Genomic DNA, 21,573 nt, shown 5'->3' with positions numbered 1-21,573 from the left:
AAGATGTATAGAAAGTGACTTATTTGCTAATGTAAGCATCTGAAGCTCTTCTGCTGCCAAACAATAATGGACAATTTAAGTCTGCAAAAAGGAATTTAATAATCGACCTTTAAAAACTATAGACTGAATGATGTTATGGATCCAAAAAAGAGCAGGAGTCTGGGAAGCATGGTATTTTTGGAGTGATGTTAATCTTTGGTCCTATGAATATACTGAAGTCTTTCTGTGTCAAAGACTGCTGCATATTGCGAAGACTGCAAAGCTGCTAAAATAACTGTTTTCCATTGACATATGTTGATTCCCTAGATTGTGAAAACTGCATTTAGGCCCTTCTCAGTTCTGACATGAAACATCTAATGGTAATTGAACCATCATGCAGCCCATGGTCCAGCCCCATTGTCATGGTTCCAAAGCCCAAAGGGCACCCTCCGCTTCTGTAATGACTTCTGCCACCTTAACGAAGTCTCCGAGTTTGACTGCTACCCAATGCCCTGTGTCGATGAGATGTTGGAAGGTTTGGGAAGGGCCCGGTTCATCTTGACCCTTGACCTCACCAAGGGCTACTGGCAGGTCTCTTTAATGGAACAGGCCAAACCGAAGGCAGCCTCATTGACTCCAAGTGGTCACTGGCAGTACCAGGTCCTTCCCTTCGGCCTACACGGGGCCCTGGTCACCTTCCAAAGACTGATGGATGTCCTCCTATGGCCACACCAAGCATACGCGGCGGCCTACCTCTATGATGTCATCATTCACTCTGAGACTTGGGAGGACCATCTGGAGCAGCTGCGGAGGGTGCTGTTGGAACTACGCCGGGCTAGACTGACTGCCAACCCCCGGAAGTGTCACTTGGCCCTCGCTGAAGCTAAGTACCTGGAGTACGCAAGAGAAGAAGGTGGCAGCTATCCTCTCTGCACTAGAATTCAAAGGTACAGCACGCACATCCTAAACCTTAAAACTGGGTGCTGGGCAGACAAGTAGTTGCAAAGGTAAACAATGAGCCCGCACACCAGAAAATGCTCCTTAGCAATTTTAATGATTGCTCACCACGTGTAACGTTTCGGGTCCAAGCCCTTCATCAGACATGAAACAAAGTGGGGAGGCACACCTCCATATATACAACCATGATCACATAATTACATACATCCATGATTAATCACATGACCTATCAAGTTAAATTGCAATTACATCAGGAAAACAGATAATATATATATAAACCGACATTTGTAATACAAAAGATACATTAAGTGGCTAAGAGAAGGCTTGCAGTGCTTAAAGCATAGCCTAGAAATTTTAAAAAATATAAAATAAAAAATGTCTCTACCACTGTAGGCAGTCATGATAGATGAGCAAGAATGTAAATACATAAGTGGTACCACAAAAGTGTGTAACATATGTCAAGTCAGCAGAACAATAACACAACATTTACAATATTAACAAAATTACAAGAGTTATTTAATTTTATCCTCTCTGCGTCACGGCCTACCTCCAAAACTCGGGTACGGGCCTTTTTGGGGTTGCGGGGCAATACCGCTGCTTCATCCCTAACTTCTCCTCCTTAGCTTCTCCCCTGACCAGGAAGGGGCAACTGGAGAAGATCCCGTGGACCCCCGAGATGAAGGATCTACATAAGCCGAAAGCTGACCCCCGCAAAGCAACGGTATGCCACGGTGGAGAGGGAAGCGTTGGTCGTCAAGTGGGCAGTCCTTCACCCTCATAACTGACCACGCCCCCCTGCAGTAGATGGCCTGGGCCAAGGAGATGATCGGCAGGGTGATGCGGTGGTTCCTCAAGGACCCACACCGCACCAGCGCACCAATCGAAGAGGAAGCCGAGCACCGAGCACGAAACCGCCTCACACCCTTTCACCACCATAGCCTTAATAAAATCCACCCTTTGGGGAACTAACCTGCATCCTCGCGTCGTGTCCTTCTCCACCCCGTCACACATCTTGTATAATTAATAAATAAAGTTAATGAACTAAAACATAGGCTAAGTTAAAGCTTATATTATATGTGTCCCTGGAGTACAAAAGCAGTCATAAGAAGCAAAGGTATATTTGTAGCAATAATGCATTGTATAGGTAAAAATAATAGCTTTTTTATGCCAGAAATCATTAGGATGTTAAGTAAATATCATGTTCCATGAAGATATTTTGATCCCACTTTATATTAAGTGGCCTTAACTACTATGTGCTTAAAGTACATCAAAAAATAAATACAATGTACTTATCGTGCTATTGGGGTGGGAAACAGGTAAGGTTAGGGACAGATTTGATATAAAGTGGGTCCGATATTTTGTAAATTTCCTATCATAAATATATAAAAACTTTATTTTTTAATAGTAATATGCATTGCTAAGAACTTCATTTGGACACTTTAAAGGAGATTTTCTCAATATTTTGATTATTATTTTTATTTTTATTTTTAGCACCTTCATTCCATTAATTATCAGCAAAATATTGTCCTATCCTAGCAAATTGCAATCACAGAAGACTGTTTGCATCTCAGATTAAGACAGTGGTGATTTGCTGTTGAATGATTCAGCATTTTTAATGAAGTCTCTGCTTAAAGTTTAAGATTATTTATTCAGTTTTAAGCTTGGCCTCGTAGCCCGCTAAGTGTTCTCCTTATTGGGGTTATAGAAATGTCCATCCTAATGTTAAATAACTGATAGTAATAACCAGAGATGCAAACTACTGCTCACCTTAGGCATGTTTTTTTTTTTTTTTTTTTTTAAAGCTGGACAAATATGGTTAAAAATGTTAAAAGTAATTTATGTTCTGATTTTAAGTTGGTTAAGTGGAGCTGAAAAATGCTCTTTGCATAATGTACCAGTGTGTTATATGTGGTTTGTTGTGGGCCGCTCTGACACTTTTTAGTTTCAGTCCGCCCCTGGGTTGGGGTGAAAGACAGGGTTTAAATTACGTTGCTTTGATAACACTACTTTTCTGAGATAAAAAAAAAAAAAAAAAAAAAAAAAAAAAAACATTAATCTGTGAACTTTAAACTGAACCAATAAAGTGAATGTGATAATTTTACCACAATGTCTCACCTAACCTGACCCTTACACACCTTCTGCACAGAATCCATCATCAACTCTGCGGCTGCCAGGAAACCACAGATAACACTGTGAGGAGTGTCAGGCACCGGCTGACTCATCATTTCTGAGAGTAGTTTGCATCGTTAGAAGTCTTTAGAAACACTCAAATGCTGACATTTCAAATGCTTTCATCTTAAAAACCATTGTCAGGATTTTTTTTTTCCTCAGCAGAGTTTTATCAAACATGACAGATTTTTTTTTTTTTTTCTCATTCAGATATTAAACTCAAGCCCACACTTCAGAAAGTGACTAATGCAAGCAGTTAGAAATAAAAGTCATTATTTTTTGAGAACGCTCAGCACTCTTTTCCAGTCTCTGGAGCAAGCAAATCACTTCCCTGAGGATTTGCATGTGTACAGTGAGCGTGATTTCAAGTACAACATGTTCCTGGATCAACATCCTTGTTGATCCTGGAACAACATTCCAATCAATCAATCAGAATTGAGGGATAACTTTTCAGAAAATATCTGTTTTAGGCTTACAATCAGAGTTAGGTGCTCCTACAGGCTTTTTCATCAGCTATCATTTCCCACTGATTTTTGGAATAAATGCGGGGTAGGGATTGGGATTGGGTTTATGGAATTCTATATTTTTGGACAATAATGTTGATCCAGGATCATCAGAAGATGATCACTCGTCAGTATTGCTCTCAGGCCGTGATTTACATGTGAAATGTGAAAGGTGAGAGGATCTTGAGTTGTTCATGATTGTGTGTGGATAGACAAGCATTCCCTTTTAATGCCTAAAATTATTAAAATATAACATCTATAATAAAATATATTATTATAGAAAACAGTTTTAGATTGTAATACTATTTAACAACATTCTATTTTTTTTTTAATTAAATAAATGCATATATGCAACATTTCACATGAATAAAAAAATATAAAATAGTTTAATTGCCATCTCACAGTTACATGTAGTCTGTTTAAAGATGTAAGTTACATTTAAAGATAGATAGATAGATAGATAGATAGATAGATAGATAGATATATAGATAGATAGACAGACAGACAGACAGACAGATAGATAGATAAAAATATTTCCATAAATTATTATTTTTTAAATTATCTTTAAATATGGAGAAATTACATTCAAAAGTACAGCATACTGTTCATATATATATGTGTATATATATATATATATATATATATATATATATATATATATATATATATATATATATATATATATATATATGTGTGTGTGTGTGTGTGTGTGTGTGTGTGTGTGTGTATTAAATGCTCAATAAATATCTCCAGTACAATGTAACATTTCTAAATCAGTACAATGTACAATACAATGTAAGGATATCATACAAAAAAAATAAAATAAAATTACAAATGAAAGATGATCATGTCAACAAATATTATTATTCAGATACCTCATAGTTTCAAAATCTCAAAACTAGGCCTCACTTTCACACAGAGATGTCAGTTTGATTGACAGGACAAATAACCAATGGGTTTGAGTTGGTTCCGTCTTTGTTGGGATGAGGATTGAAGTATGGGCAGATGGCTCCATTAAAGCTGCACTTATTGAACGTATAAATATGTAACAGAGCCTCCATATCATAAAAGGAGACCAGAGCCTCCTCACAGTCCACAAAAACTCCTAGCTTCCGGGGTTTGGAGGAGAGCTGAAGCTGGACGGGAGGGTCTTCCAAAGCTCCATACATGCTTTGACCGCAGAGCACGATTGCCCAGTAACCCTCACTGGTTTTGTAGGACACTTTTCCCTTCCGGTTCGCTCCATCCCTCATCACCCCCAGCTCCCAGCCCACCTTATTCCCCACCTCCACGACCCAGAAAGCTCTTCCCGACATGATGCATGGTTTTCCCAGGATCCCTCCGACCAGGTCGAACTGTTGCGGGCTGCCTGGGATGACTTTACTCTCTCCGGTGTCTCGCACCTCTTTACTGTCTGTGGACACCTGTAAGTTTGGATGTGCCGTTTCTGCGTCCAGAGTCACGTTCACTGTGTGAAGACGAGATTCTCAGTTACTGGATGTTTGAAAGATTCAGAAATATGCAGCATGAAGAACTAGTTCAGAAATGATACACATACCTGAGAAGCTGTGGATCCTTCTAATTTCTGTGATAATAAAAGATAAACATTTACAATCACAAGACTGTCTGAACCATAATAAAGATTTTTGATATACACCTTGATAATGTTCAATAACCATATTCATAAACAATGATAGTTCAATGTTACTGTAAAGTATGTCCACCTCTTCTCAACAAAACACAAGATCTGAAATGTCATTCTTGTGCACCTAATTAAGCACACTAAATTGTGTTAAATGTGGACTTTAAATCTTAAAAGTATATTTTAAAATTGTACTTGCAGATAATATAATATAAATGAAATAAAAGGTAACAAATGACTCAAAGCAATACTTTTTTATGACTGATTCTAAAGACACTTAAGTACACTTAAAAGTAATAATGCTTTGTAATAATGTCAGGTTAATGGTTTTACTTAAAAATACAAATTAAAGTTTTAATAAAAATGTCATTAACGTATATTTAGTTTATCATAATTGTCAATACTTTAACCATATTTTTAAAAACTTAAAGTAAATATTAAATGACATATAAAGGTTTAGTTAAATCATACTTAAGTACTTAAGTCATACTTAAGTCAAAACACTTTAAAGTTTATTTCAGTAAATCGACTCAAATTGTGAAACTCATGTATTAAATAAATTCAGTGCACACAGCTTAAGTAGTTTAAGTCTTTGGTTCTTTTAATTGTGAGGATTTTAGTTAATCAACTCAAAACACCTGCAAAGGTTTCCTGAGCCTTTAAAATGGTCTCTCAGTTTGGTTCACTAGGCTACACAATCATGGGGAAGACTGCTGACCTGACAGTTGTCCAGAAGACAATCATTGACCCCCTTCACAAGGAGGGTAAGCCACAAACATTCATTGCTAAAGGAGCTGGCTGTTCACAGAGTGCTGTATCCAAGCATGTTAACAGAAAGTTGAGTGGAAGGAAAATGTTTAGAAGAAAAAGATGCTCAACCAACCGAGAGAACCACAGCCTTATAAGGATTGTCAAGCAAAATGTATTCAAGAATTTGAGTAAACTTCACAAGGAAAACACTGAGGCTGGGGTCCAGACATCAAGAGCCACCAAACAGACAACGTCAGAGATGTCTTACCTGGGCTAAGGAGAAGTTGTCCAATGGTGCAAAGTCCTCTTTTCAGATGAGAGCAGCTGACTAGCTTTTTAAAGATGCTGATTTTATTTTCCAGCAGGATTTGGCACCTGGCTACACTGCCAAAAGCACCAAATGTTGGTTAAATGACCATGGTGTTGGTATGCCTGTCTGGCCAGCAAACTGACCAGACCTGAACCCCAGAGAGAATCTATGGGCTATTGTCAAGAGGAAAATGAGAAACAAGAGACCAAACAATGCAGATGAGCTGAAGGACATTGTCAAAAAATCCTGGGATTCCTGTCACGGTTGGTAACCGTGATCTCGGGTTGTTTACACTTTGTGGTGAATTCTGTGTGTTCCGCGTCTGCACTGATTAGTTGTGGGTGTCTCCGTTAATTGTTCAGCAACAGCTGCCACTCATTACCCATCTCCTTTATAATGACTTGTCTCACGTCCTGTGTTTGTGAGATTGTTGTTTCATGTCGTTGTGTTTACCCCCGTCTGGCTTCTGTGTAGTTTGTGTTGGATGTCTGTGTTTCCCCAGAACCTCATCCACTCTCCGCACAATCACTCAGCCACGGACACTTACCTTCGGCTCTGTTCCCCGCAGTTCCTGTGCCACTCTCTCCTGCTGCCTCACGCCGTCAACACCCGGATTCCTCACCTTCTCTCCACTACCATCTGGACTTCTCACCGCCTTAACCATCCCTCTGGAGTGTTGCTGTATCATCGCCTTGTGTGTCTTTGTACCAATATCTCATCATCTCATTAAATACTTGTACTCTCTATTGTTTCCAGACTGTCCTTTCACCAGCCGTCACAGAACGATCTCACCCAACATGGAAGCAGCGAGCACCGAGACCCTCACCAATTTCATGCACCACAGCGTCAAGAGAATGGATCAGCAGCAGGAGAGCATCTCGAACACCGGACGCGCTGTCCAAGCGCTGGTGGCACAGGTGTCCGAGCTCACCCAGCAGATCCATCAGCTCACGTCTCCCACTGCGCCCATCACGCCGTCTGCGCCGACCGTTCCCCCGGGGATTCCCCAGGACCACTTCCGGCCAGAGCCGTGACTTCCGGCGCCGGAGAATTACGCTGGTGAGCCAACTTTTTGCAGAACATTCCTTAACAAGTGCTCGATGCATTTTTCTCTGCAGCCCCGCACTTTCGCCACAGAAGAATCCAAGGTAGCGTTCACGCTCACACTTCTATCTGGCAAGGCTGCCTTATGGGGAACGGCGGTGTGGGAAAATCAACATCTGTGCTGTGCCTCATTCCACCTCCTATCTGAAGAAATGAAGAGAGTCTTCGACCGGGCCGCGACCGGCAGGGAGGCCGCCCATCGCATCTCGGAACTCAGACAAGGACATTCATCTGTCACCGAGTATTCCATCGAGTTCCGTACCCTGGCAGCTGCGTGCCAGTGGAACGAGGCGGCGCAGTGGGATAGATTCCTGCATGGGTTATCCGACCGTGTTCAGCAGGAGATCTACCTCCTCGAGCTGCCCCCTACTCTCAATGAACTGATAGACGTGGCGTTGCGGGTGGACGCCAGGTTTAATCGCCTGGGCCGCCAACACAGTCCTTCCAGACCTCCATTCTCTCCCAGTAGGGGGTGCTTGAGTCGAGAGAACATGGTCGGTTCTGTCGACGATCACGAGCCCATGCAGGTGGGTCGAGCTCGGCTGTCCCGGAGGGAGAGGGAACGGCGGAGGTCCCAAGGACTATGTTTATACTGTGGAGGCTCTAATCATAACAACTACTCTTGCCCGGTAAAAGAGTCAGCCCGAGAGTAAACCTGAGGCTACTATCGGGTGGGATCTCCGCTGAGAAGTCCTCACCCACATCATCGACCCTCCTTCCAGTGAAACTGCGGTGGAAGAATCACCATCATGAATGCCAAGCTCTTCTGGACTCCGGAGCCAAAGGTAATTTCATTGATTCTTCACTTGCACATCACCTGAACATTCCTGTCCTTCCTGTGTCTCTCCCCATCCATGTCACCGCACTCAACGGCCAGGAACTGCCTTATGTCACCCACCATACTGAACCCATCACAGTCATCACATCTGGCAACCATCAAGAAACCATATCCTTTTTTCTCATGGACTCCCCTGTTGCTCCCATTTTTTTAGGCCTTGGTTGTTCAAGCATAATCCACGAGTGGAATGGGGTTCTAACACTATCACATTGTGGAGTGAAAGTTGTCATGAGTCTTGTCTGGTTTCTGCCTGTCCTGTTGTTCCTGTTTCTGTTTTTCAGAAGGAGACCATGGCTTTACCAAACGTGCCCGTTGAGTATCTGGACCTGAAGGAAGTGTTCAGTAAGTCCCGCGCTGCTTCTCTTCCTCCGCATCGTCCCTATGACTGTGCCATAGACTTAGTGTCAGGAATATCTCCGCCTAAAGGCAAGTTATACTCTCTTTCTATTCCTGAGAGGGAGGCCATGGAGAAATATATTTCTGATTCCTTAGCCTCTGGGTTCATCTGTCCTTCTTCTTCTCTTCTCCGGGGTTATATTTTGTGGGTAAGAAGAATGGTTCTCTGCGACCTTGCATTGATTACCGAGAGCTGAACAACATTACTATTAAGAATACTTATCCATTACCACTCATGTCTTCAGCTTTCGAGAGGTTGCAGGGAGCATCTGTATTCACAAAATTGGATTTGCGTAACGCTTATCATTTGGTCTGCATCAGGAAGGGGGATGAATGGAAAACTGCCTTTAATACCCCTAGAGGGCACTTTGAATATTTGGTGATGCCGTTCGGGCTCTCCAACTCGCCCAGGGTTTTTCAAGCACTCGTGAATGACGTGTTGAGAGATATGGTAGATCAGTTTATATATGTTTACCTGGATGACATACTGATTTTTTCTTCATCTCTCCAGGAACATGTTCAACACGTCAGACGAGTGCTCCAGAGGTTATTAGAGAATGGGCTTTTTGTCAAGGCGGAGAAGTGCGTATTCCATGCACAGTCGGTCCCCTTCCTAGGATATATCGTGTCGTCTGAGGGAATACGAATGGACCCTGACAAGGTAAAGGCTGTGATAGATTGGCCATCTCCAGATTCCCGTAAGGCCCTACAGCGGTTTCTGGGGTTTGCCAACTTCTATCGGTGTTTTATTCGTAATTACAGCCAACTAGCCTCACCTCTGACAGCCTTGACCTCCCCCAGTACTCCGTTCAGGTGGTCTGATGCAGCTGAGGCTGCGTTCTCTAACCTGAAGAACCACTTTGTTTCGGCTCCCATCCTTGTCGTCCCTGATCCCACACGGCAGTTCGTGGTGGAGGTCGACGTATCAGAGGTGGGGGTAGGAGCAGTGTTGTCCCAACGTGCTGCTTCAGACGATTAGGTCCACCCTTGCACGTTTTTCTCTCATCGATTATCTCCTGCTGAACGTAATTATGACATTGGCAATAGAGAGTTGTTGGCGGTCAAATTAGCGTTGGAGGAGTGGCGCCACTGGTTAGAGGGTTCAGGGGTTCCCTTTATTGTTTGGACCGATCATAAGAATTTAGAGTACATTAGAACTGCCAAAAGACTCAATTCCAGGCAGGCTCGGTGGGCACTTTTTTTCGGCCGTTTTGAATTTACCCTATCGTACCGCCTGGGTTCCAAGAATGTTAAACCCGATTCTTTGTCACGTCTTTTTGACCCATCCGCCCGTCCCGTTACTCCCGAGTGTATTTTGCATGATACATTAGTGGTCTCAGCACTCGTATGGGAGGTTGAGTCGAAGGTCAAGATGGCCTTAGAAAGGGTAATGCCTCCGTCTGGTTGCCCACCGAACCGCTTATTTGTGCTGGAGGAGTTAAGGTCCGAAGTTGTCCAGTGGGGTCATTGTTTCAACATGGCTTGTCATCCAGGGATAAGTAGAACTAATGGGTTGGTTAGACAACGATTCTGGTGGCCACGTATGGCTCGCGACGTCCGCAATTTTGTTATGGCTTGTTCAGTTTGCACCAGTGGTAAGTCATCTAACCGACCTCCTGATGGGCTCCTTCAACCGTTGTCTGTCCCTTCAAGACCCTGGTCACATATCGCTCTAGATTTTGTCACCGCCCTCTAATGGCATGAAAGTCGTTTTGACTGTAGTTGACCGGTTCTCGAAGGCGGCACATTTCATTCCCTTGCCCAAATTACCGACAGCCAAGGAGACAGCGATTACTGTTTTAGATCACGTCTTTCGGCTTTATGGCCTCCCGGTAGACGTGGTTTCAGACAGGGGATCCCAGTTCATATCCAAATTTTGGAAAGAGTTTTGCAAGTTATTAGGAGCGTTAGTTAGCTTGTCGTCGGGTTATCATCCCCAAAGCAATGGACAATCTGAGCGAGCCAACCAAGATTTAGAGAGGACGTTGAGATGTTTGGTCTCTATGAATCCTTCTTCCTGGAGTCAACAACTCTCTATGGTGGAGTACGCCCACAATTTGTTGCCAGTGTCAGCTACGGGCCTCTCTCCGTTTCAGTGTAGTGTAGGGTACCAGCCACCAGCGTTTCCCAGTCTGGAATCTGAAGTCGCGGTCCCCTCCGCTCACGCGTTTGTCCAGAGGTGCCACCGCACCTGGACCAGAGCCCGTGAGACTCTGCTCTGGGTGAGGGAGCGCACTAAGGCCAAGACCGATCGCCACCGGTCAAAGCCTCCCGTCTACGTCATGGGTCAAAAAGTGTGGCTTTCTACCAGGAACATTCCATTGCGATCCGTTTCTAATAAATTAGCTCCCAAATTTATCGGCCCATTCACTATCACCAAAATCATTAGTCCGGTGACAGTCCGCCTCAAACTACCTCCTGCGTACAAGAGGATACATGTTTCCAAAATTAAACCCGTGTTTTATGCACGTATTAATCCACCTACTCCGGTTCCCCCGCCGCCGCGTCTCGTAGATGGGGAACCGACTTATTCGGTTAATCGCATTCTGGACTCGAGACGGAGGGGACGAGGATTCCAGTATCTGGTGGACTGGGAAGGTTACGCTCCGGAGGAGAGGAGTTGGGTACCTGCTAGGGACATATTGGATCACTCCCTTATTGATGAATTCAATCAGCAGGTAGGCCCTTCTGGGAACTCCAGGAGGAGTTCTTAGAGGGGGGGTACTGCACGGTTGGTCACCGTGATCTCGGGTTGTTTACACTTTGTGGTGAATTCTGTGTGTTCCGCATCTGCACTGATTAGTTGTGGGCGTCTCCGTTAATTGTTCAGCAACAACTGCCACTCATTACCCATCTCCTTTATAATGGCTTGTCTCACGTCCTGTGTTTGTGAGATTGTTGTTTCATGTCGTTGTGTTTACCCCCGTCTGGCTTCTGTGTAGTTTGCGTTGGATGTCTGTGTTTCCCCAGAACCTCATCCACTCTCCGCATGATCACTCAGCCACGGACACTTACCTTCGGCTCTGCTCTCTCCTGCTGCCTCACGCCGTCAACACACGGATTCCTCACCTTCTCTCCACTACCGTCTGGACTTCTCACCACCTTAACCATCCCTCTGGAGTGTTGCTGTATCATCGTCTTTGTGTGTCTTTGTACCAATATCTCATCATCTTATTAAATACTTGTACTCGATATTGTTTCCAGACTGTCCTTTCACCAGCCGTCACAATTCCAGACCACCTCAGCAGTGCCCAGGTAAGACGCCTCTGACGTTGTCTGTGGTTCAACAAATTCCTTGACCATTACCTTAATTCCTGTGCTTGGTGGCTCTGAATGCCTTGAACCCAGCCTCAGTCCATTCCATGTGAAGTTCACTCAAATTCTTGTTCACTCAAAACTGATCACCTCCATGCCTGGCCAAAACGAGGCAGCAATTAAAGCAAAATGAGCCCCTACCAAGTATTGAGTACATGTACAGTAAATGAACATACTTTCCAGAAGGCCAACAATTCACTACTATTTTTTTTTTCTTAAGATGTTTTCTAATTTTTGAGATTTGTTAAATGTTAGTCAAAACCCCACAATTAAAAGAACCAAAGACTTGAACTACTTCAGTCTGTGTAAATTGAATTCATCTAATACACAACTTTTTCAACATATTCTAATTTATTGAGATTCATGTATATCATTTACATAAAAGTACATTTTAAATGTATACTTAAGTGTATTTATTTTTCATTAAGGCAAGCAAGAGTAGTATGAGCTCAAATAAGCTTGTCCAAACACCTTACTCTAATTACATCACAACTCTCAGATAAAATCACTCACCGACAGTGCAGAGTTTCTCCAGATGTGTCTCAATTGCTGCCATGAAGGCTGTCTTTGCGTTTCTCATTGTGCCAAAGTTTAACTCTGTGTCAATGGAAACGGTCCAGTCATCTGTGAACTCAGCTGGCACAGCCGGGTAAGACTGAGAAAGGGCAAAACATGGATGAAATATTTCCTAAATTATTATAATAAAAATATTAGTCCGTGCATCATGTTTGGCTAACCTGGATAAAGAGGATGTCATCTTCCTCACTCTTAGTGTGATGCAAAGAGTTGATGATCTCCTTGTACTTGAGGATGTATATTTGTATTTGTTGTGTCTTCTCATCCATCTCTTTCTCCAAACACCTTCTTCCTTCCTCCAGAGGATTGAGCAGTACCCTCTCTGTTTCCATCAGCGTCTCCATCAGTGCAGCAAACACCTTCTGTATCTCCTGCTGCTCTTTCTCTAGTAGAGTCTGTGAAGAGTAGACATATGAAATTTTAAATTGAAAAGAGCAAAATAGTATTTTCTAGAAAAACTTATTTGTGCAGCCCAATGTCAGCGGTCTGTTTATGTGAGACCAGTCTTTCCATAACCTTTGCCTATTCTTCCGGAATGGAAATGCTGATGTGTAGATCTCTCAAAGACTGAAACACCCTTGGTTCCCTACCCTTATATGAATATAGGTGTGTCCTGTCATGCTGTGTTTGTCTTTTGTCTTTATCTTGTGGTGTTTTCTGAATGAATTGGTGTTGATGTCTACAAAACATCTTGCTTGACCTTATCTGATTTAGAAAATGTTGTCAATGAACCTTGCTTGTTATGATTTTAATACGTTTCCATATTTTGTACTGTACTGCATGTACCTGGTATTTTGCAGCTGATTCCTTAAGCTCCTTAAGTTTGTCTTCCCTCTGATTGATCATCTTTTCCATCATCTCAATGGTGTTTTGCTGCACGGCCTGTACAAACACACACAAACACACAAGCTTTCTGAGTACTTGGAATTCATACAAAATCAATAAATTCTTATCAATTTTAGTGTCAGGTATGAAATATGCACAAATTACATTAACAAATTATCAAACAAAAAAATCTATGAACCAGGAAGTTATTTACAGAAGTAAATTCAACTATGTAATATCTGTGTTGTTTCCCGAGCGCTGTATGTTCCCACCTGTCTCCTGCCTCGCTCGGCCTCCACGGGTATCACGTCTCCATCCGTCTTCACACACAAGGTGCAGATGCAGCGCTCCTCACATCTGCTGTAGAGCTCCAGAGGTCTGCCGTGTGTATTGCATGCTCTCTGATCCAGCTTCTCTACAGGCTTCACCAGCTTGTGGCCCTTGAATCTCGGCATAGACTGGTGAGGCTTCAGGTGCTCATCACAGAAGGAGAGTGAACAGATCAGACAGGACTTCACGGCTTTAAACGTGAGGTGTTCATCACAGACGTCACATGGAATCGCATCTCTTTCTCCACAGAAGAGGTCTAGGTTGGGTAGCTGAGTCTGGTGAAACTCTCGCAGGAGGGCTTCGATCGCTTCGTTCACGGAGGGTTTGGTGGTCACCAGCTCCTGGCAGAGAGGGCACTGCGGCTCGGACCAGTTGATGTGCTTGTCCAGACAGCCCTTGCAGAAGGTGTGTCCACAGATGGTTGAGACCGGATCTGCTAGCAGGTTTTTGCAGATGGGGCACTGAAGGTGGCGAGAGATGTTCACGGGTGTAGTCATTGTGACTGTGTCAGCTGTTAAATTAGAGGATGGACGGAACAGCTGCAAAAACAATAATCGTAGCTACAACAGGAATTATGGGGCCATGCACAGATAAGGCAAAAGTGAAGATCTAATCAATCAGAACATGTTCGTTATTTGACATATCAAGTTTTAGTGCAATAGGCAGAGCCATTGCCAAGATACTGCATAAAACATTGTGCATTTTATTATATCCAGTTTGATGATGAGTTTTATAAAAAATAATTTGAGTTATCAAAAAAAGTTCATATCTTTTTGCATTGTCTGATGGTAATCTGTGATGAAATGTGGTGAAAATCGGACAAACGTCTGAAGGAGTTCAAAAAAAAAAAAAAAAACCTTACCTGATGCAAAAATGACAGACAGCAAATTTGACAACTTAAAATGTATATTGTATATTGTTGGATTCTGTAAGATCCGATGAAGTGAGATTTTTGGTAATTGGATGCAATTCATAAAAGCTATAAAAATTACTTTTTGTGCTGCCACAAAACTTCATAGGTACCTTTGGGGCACAGTGCCAAAGGAACACATTAAGTTTTGTACAAATATTTCAAATTGTTCATTAAATATAGTATTTTTTGACCAAATAACAAATGGGTGACATTCAACTACAGAATCTATATTATTGTACTCCATATGTCTTGAAGTATTCAAAGATAATCTTGTGACAAACTGGCCAAATACCATTTTTTTCCCTTTTTTGCACCACAATTTGAAACCTAACTCCTCACATTCCTAGGGGAAGTCATGGCCTAATGGTTAGAGATTCCACCTCCTAACCCAAAGATGTGAGTTCGAGTCAGGAATTGTAGGTGAAGGGAGTGAATGCACTGTGCTCTCTCTTATCTTCAATACCACGACTGAGGTGCCCTTGAGCAAGGCACCGGACCCCTAACTGCTCCCCAGGTGGCGCAGCAAAAAATAGTGAGTGAGAGAGAGAGAGTGTGATTCATTGTTACTGTCTTAAGCAGAACACAGTGTATTATTTCCTCATCAATGATATAGTTCTTCTTGGTTTGCACTCCATATATATTATTTAGAGTAAATCAGGTCTTTATTTGGTCATTTTATGTTTTATGTTTTTTCTCACTAATATGATCTCATCATTTGTACCAAAATTAGTTAATTAAAGAGATTGGTGTAATTTATAAAATCAAATGAAGTTCAAATTAGAACTTTGAAAGAAGTTTGTCAATGGTTTCAAATTAATTTTTTTCATTGTTGCTTTATACCCAGCAAACAGGGGACGTCCCACCGACTGTGTAGGTCCGCAGTACGTCCACTTTGTAATGTTCGTGGGACGTCTGGATTTGGTCTGCTGTGTAACGTTCGCTGGCGGACATTTGAGGATGTTTGCTCCTCTTTTAGACGTTCATTGGCAAACTTTTGGTTTGGAGGACATTCGTCCGAACCAGTTTGCGAACATCCCTGTTCAGTCCCTCATCTGACATTTCCATTACAACTCTTAAAATATCCAGTCACCCATGCGTGGGCATTTAACATCAGACCAGTGTTGGGGAGTAGCCCAACTACATGTTACTAAATTACGTAAATTAATTACAAAATAAATGTAACTGTAAACTCTTAATTACTGAGAAAAAATGTGTAATTAAATACAGTTAGGTGTACTTATGAATGTGTTAATGATTACAAAGGTAGATACATCTGAATATTCTTACACATGTACATATTTAAAATATGAGACACCAATGTTTCAGGAGTTGAGGACCCAGAATAGGACTCATGCTTATTTCTATAACCATTTTATTTCCTATTTTGGTCTATGTATATGATTTTTTAATCTTTATTTACACTTTTATATTTCTAGACATTAGTTAACCACTTAATTTTATGAAAGGTTTGCCTTTTTAAATGTTTGCTGAAGTTGTCCCATACAGCTGCTGACATTAGGCTATGTGAACACTTTCAAAGCTAACGTTAGCATGTAAAGTTGGAATGATTAAACTTATGTAATATTGACAGATATTGAACTTAAATATTTAATTTCCATATGGTAAAAATACACAATGAGACACAATAGTATATGCGGCAAAAAGCATTTTAAAACGAAAGTCCCCTAAACGTCCCAAATGGCTTCTGCACATCCTGTGAGCGTCCCTCTAAATGTCCGAATGATGTCTTCGTGAAAGTCAGCTCAACGTCAACACGACCCTACACGCTCATCCAGGGGACGTTCACAGAAACACCTTTTTTTTTTTTTTTGCTGGGTATGCACTAATTATTGTTACTGTCAGTGTTAAAATAATTCCTATTATTCAGGTCTACTACAGTAGAGTAAGACAAGGTTATTACATTAGACTGTATATTAATAATGTGATTTACTGTCACACAATTCATGATGTACGCCAATCAGATTGCAACTGTGTATTTATTAGTTTATAGATTTGTTTTGGACATTTATTTATAATTTGCAGGAAGATGTTTAATGACACTTAGTTTGTTTGTTTGTTTTATTCAGCTCTTGCTGTGTTTTTTGAACATCAGTTCCTCAGAGAAAAGTGCATTTGTTCAGCTGGGAATGCTACAGTAAGAGCTTGTCCTCTCTCTGGAGAGTAAGCGCTTTACTTAGAAAAACAACAGCTTCACCTCATTAGTCCCACTGCACATCTGAAAGCTGTTTAATGATCTTAAGTCAATGGCACTTCTTTAAAGAAAATGGATGCTTCTGAAAATAAAGAACCAGCACGTGGAGGCCTCTTATAATGGAACAGAAGAGGAGGAGCTTCACTGCTCTGGTTGACAACGGAAACCCATGGAAAAGATGTGCGTATATAAAAAAAGATGAGACCCTGAAAAGGAGAAAAGATTAATTCAGCTGTACAAACAATGGAAGGCCCTGCTTCCAATGCTGAATTTGAGTCGCTCATTGATGGGAAGGCCATTTCGTCTGCTGACAAGCTGCACTATTTAAAAAGGTTTGTGATCCAGCTCATAAGTCTCTTCATGGCATTCATCTTATACAGGAATGATAATGAGGCTTATAATGATGCGTGGAACAAGCTGAACCCAACGGCATGGACGGCCATTTTCTATAAAGAAGGCATTCTGGGGAAAGCTAGCCAAATGGCCTAAGATTCAGCCTAGGGATGCTGAAGGTTTCAGAGAATGACTTCTTGAATGCATGTCATCAAGCTATGCCTCATGTCAAAGTGTTTGAAATACTAAATGATTGTGATGGAAATCAGAAACTTGTACACAAATTACCAGATTGGGCAGCAGCACGTTGGAACCGTAAGGTCACGTAGACACTGAATGAGATTCATGACTTTCCAAAGTTTATAGACTTTGTGACCTTCATTTCAATGGAAGCAGAGATTACTTTTAATCCTGTCACTTCCTCCCGTGCTCTTCGTGCCTCTGACCCCACTTAAAAAAAAAACGGATCTTTAAGGACAGTAAAAGGAACAGGGCTAATGACTTTCACATTCAAACAGCCACGGATAATAAACAAAATGACGAAAAACGAACAAAAGCACACTAAAGGAATTTTAAAATTTGTTTCGTCTGCAAGGACAGCAAACATAAGGTTCAGAACTTAAGGTTTAGGTTTTACTTAAGGTTTCCAACGTGCTGCTGCCCAATCTGGTAATTTTTGTACAAAATTCTGATTTCCATCACAATCATTTAGTATGTACAAAGTGAATAACAGGGCTTACATAGCCCTGAGGTACACCCACATTTGTTTTTACTTCTATTGACAAAACATCATTCACTTTAACTCTTTGAGTTAAATTAATAAAAAAAGAGGAAATTTTCTATTTAATCAGACACGGATTCACATCTAACTAAAGTTTGGACTCAAGAGCATTAAATTGGATTGTGTCAAATGCAGAAGAATATTCAAGAAATTAAGCTCTAGCATAGGTACACTGTTAGTAAATGATATTTTTTTTTTTTTTACAATACATTATACAACAACATATTGTATCCATGTTTTTATTGTAAATGCAAATGCATAATGGAAAATTGATGGACAGTCATGTAATATTATTGTAACTACACTGTAAAAGCATTATTTTACAGCCACCACAGAGCATTGTGGGATAGCATTAAAATTGTTACTTTCCCAGCTAACATAATTTAGTTATAAGAACATTTTCCACATATTGAGTGTTTGTTCTGGGAACATAAAGGAAATTTTTTTAAAAGGTATGGAGTTCCTCAAATGTTCTTTCAACTTAATTTTGATTAAAAATGTAACATTCTAGTAACACCGATTTGTAACCAAGAACATAAAAATGTCCAGTTTCCTTAATGTTAGTATAATGTTATTTATAGGTTATTATAATGTTTCTGAAACATTAATTCAATCATTCAAACACCTGCTGTGAACAAGCATTGAAAGAAAGAGAAATAAGAACACAAACTACAACTTTTTTCAGCCACAGCCTTAGATGAACTGAAGATACAAGACTTTACAATTATCAAGATCTGATTTAACAACTCCGCAAACAGCAATACCAGCTTCAGTTATTACTAATCAGATTGACTTTACTTCTGTTAGACGTCTAAACAAGGTCATATTGAAGTTTATATGTTGAAGTCTTATTGAAAATGTTTTTTTTTTTAGATCACCATCATGGAGATCAGCATTTGCTTCAGTTGAGCTCTTGACCATTGAATTCTGTTAAGTTGCTCCTTTTGCAGAAATTGCAGTTGTTTTCAGAAAACATTTCTGTCTCAATTAAAGTAGATTTACGTGTCTGCTTTTACAACAGCCAAATTAATACATTGAAGAAGTTCAAATAGCTCAACAGATGTATTAAAAAAGAGCTGCTGTTGTGTTGCAAATACTTAATTTTTTATTTATTTTTTTTACATATTTTTGAGTCATTTATACACTCACAGACATCAACATTTGGCATATGAAACACATCAGCGGTGACATGCTTCATGCCAGCATACAAAACACATTAATGGCTCCCAGTATGCCTTGCTGCATTTTTTTTTTTTTTTTATTTTTTTATTGTCAACATTGTTAAGGATTGTATGACAATAATAGAAAATACAGTATTTTATTGTTATAATGCTACTGTAATCACAGTATCACTGTTGTGTAAACATACTTTATTTGTATATTATTTACTATAAATACATGGTAATTAGTTGTCAGGAATTTCCTGTAAAATTAAAATAAGTTTTTAACAGTGTACTTTTATCTAGAAGTTTAGAGAAGTTTAAAGTGCGCTAGAGCAGCCACTTGTCTTTAGCACTGCAGCCTTGTTTATACGCGAACTGATTCTGATCAAGTTTTCCTTTAATATTATTCACCAGCTATTTAAGTAATTTTCTTTCTAAACATGTCATTATTGCTGAGGTAAGAGCTGTGCACTGTTAGCAATTGTTTATTTTTTACAATATATTTTACAACAATTCATTGTATTCATGTTTTTATTGTAAATGCAAATGCATGATGGGAAATGAGGGATTCTCCATTTCATTATTTTATATTTAATTTGTTGGCGAATCCAACTTCATTATCTGTCATAATAGATTTGTTAGATGATGATAAACTGGTCATATTTTTCACACCATCCCAGACCTTCTTTTTGTTTGTAGTTCTAAACGCTTCTTATAGGCGCTAGTTATGAACTTAATTTGCTTTCTTCATTTTACCTTTTAGTTGTTTATCCGTCAATATAAGTCCCCTTAAAGTTTTTTATTTTTGTGTCCCTGGTAACATGAGAGTTATTATTTGGATAAACTTCAATATCATTTGTAGGTTTTACCAGTTGCACACAAACAATTATTTAGTCATTCAATACTTGCAGTTCTATCATCTATTGATACTTCATGAAACATTTCCCAGTTTGTGTAATCAAAACAAGCGTTCACTCTGCTTTAATTTGACCATAGTCAAACTAATTTCTTTTCCAGTTTTCACCATTTTTGCTTAGACTTATATACTGGCATCGTATACATCACATTATGGTCAGAAGTGAGTGTTGGTGGTCCAAAATGTTGTCTTTTTCCCCCTAGATTTACTTATTGTTCAAATCTGAAACGCATATAACAACCAGCACTTAACGCTTAAAGTCCGGTTCAACTGTTGCGGGCATTTTGGCAGTCGAATGAAACACAATATCATGTCAACATAAGATTTCATTTTCATGTTGAGAGATCAGACTTACCTTGTTGTAGGTATCCGTTCTGGATTCTTCTCTTTAGTGTTTAATTTCTGTTTCTCTCTCTCCTCCTATTTATGTACATTAGAGTTTCGTTTCCACACAATCTCTTTCCATTGACATTAACTTTCATTTCCGTAAAAAAAGAAACCACTCCCAGATCTCACATCACCAGTTTTACATACAATACAGTAAATCAAAAGTAACCACATAACAAATAACCACAACCCATATTAAATTTCTCTCTCTCCCTTCCTCTCTCTCTCTCTCTCTCTCTCTCTCTCTCTCAACAGGAATAGGAAATAAGCTGTGTATCTGACCAACAAACTTTTAAAAGAGAGGGAAAACAAACCACACGTGTGTGTGTCATTCTTAACATGTTAAGCAGCGCATAGTCTGTGTGAAAAGATTATGTAATTAATTATATTTTCCAACTTGAAAATGTATCCCAACTACTCTAATAATGAGCCCTGGTCTTTGATATAAAGGTAATTTAGAAATTACTCACTTTTTACACCGCATATTTGCAAGATAAGACTGAACGCTTCTCCAGAGAGGAAACAGATCTGCTCATGCACGAGGTTAAAGTGTGCGACCAGACCATCTACGGGGCACAATAATAATCTTTCACATTGTCATCCTTTCATATTTAATATCTGGCATGTTTGTGTGCTGCTATGCATCCCAATGTTTGTAATAAGCAGCGTTTACACGTGTTGTGCACTCGCATATAAGGAAACCAATGCGCCCCTTAAATAAATATAGCCTAACAAAAAATACTGCGCCATTGACTGAAGACCAGGTTTTAGTTGGTCAATTGCGAAACCATTTTTCGAGAGAGGACCAGGCCTGGACTTTATTTTGTATTTGGTTTTTATTTGTGAACGTCAGTCGTCCGTGAGGGGCTGACATGCTGTTTTGTCTATATTTTGTAATTAAAGTTTGATTGATTGTCTGCAGGTTCCTGCCTCCTTCTTCCCGTGATCATGGGGTTTTAATTCGTTACAGTGGTGCCGAAGCCCGGGAGAAGGAGGGACGAGCTGCTGAAGATCCCTCGCGGCTGTGGTGAATCCGCGGTGCCATCGAGCAGGTGAGGAAGTGTGCCGCCATGGACGCTCGAGGCGGTGGCCTGTGATGTGGAGGGGCAGCTGCCGTCCGTGAGGGAGCGGAGGAGTCGGCGCCGTTTGCCAGGGGGCCGGAGCCTGCTAACAT

General features: G+C 40.6%; 1 protein-coding gene across 1 annotated transcript; it reads right to left on the bottom strand.

The window, feature by feature from the left end:
- Positions 1-4,328: 4,328 nt before the first annotated feature.
- LOC128016404 (nuclear factor 7, brain) lies at positions 4,329-20,463 on the bottom strand. Its single transcript, XM_052600873.1, has 7 exons — positions 20,368-20,463; positions 13,637-14,233; positions 13,326-13,421; positions 12,701-12,934; positions 12,477-12,618; positions 5,167-5,193; positions 4,329-5,076 (listed from the first exon to the last, which is right to left on the bottom strand). The coding sequence occupies exons 2-7, from the start codon at positions 14,189-14,191 to the stop codon at positions 4,520-4,522; spliced, it is 1,611 nt and encodes a 536-aa protein (XP_052456833.1). The 5' UTR covers positions 14,192-14,233; positions 20,368-20,463; the 3' UTR covers positions 4,329-4,519.
- Between the last annotated feature and the right edge of the window lie 1,110 nt (positions 20,464-21,573).

Source organism: Carassius gibelio, chromosome A7 (genome assembly GCF_023724105.1).
Source record: "Carassius gibelio isolate Cgi1373 ecotype wild population from Czech Republic chromosome A7, carGib1.2-hapl.c, whole genome shotgun sequence".
NCBI lineage: Eukaryota > Metazoa > Chordata > Actinopteri > Cypriniformes > Cyprinidae > Carassius > Carassius gibelio.
Note: the sequence above shows the minus strand (reverse complement) of the source record. Positions and strands in the feature narration are given on the sequence as shown.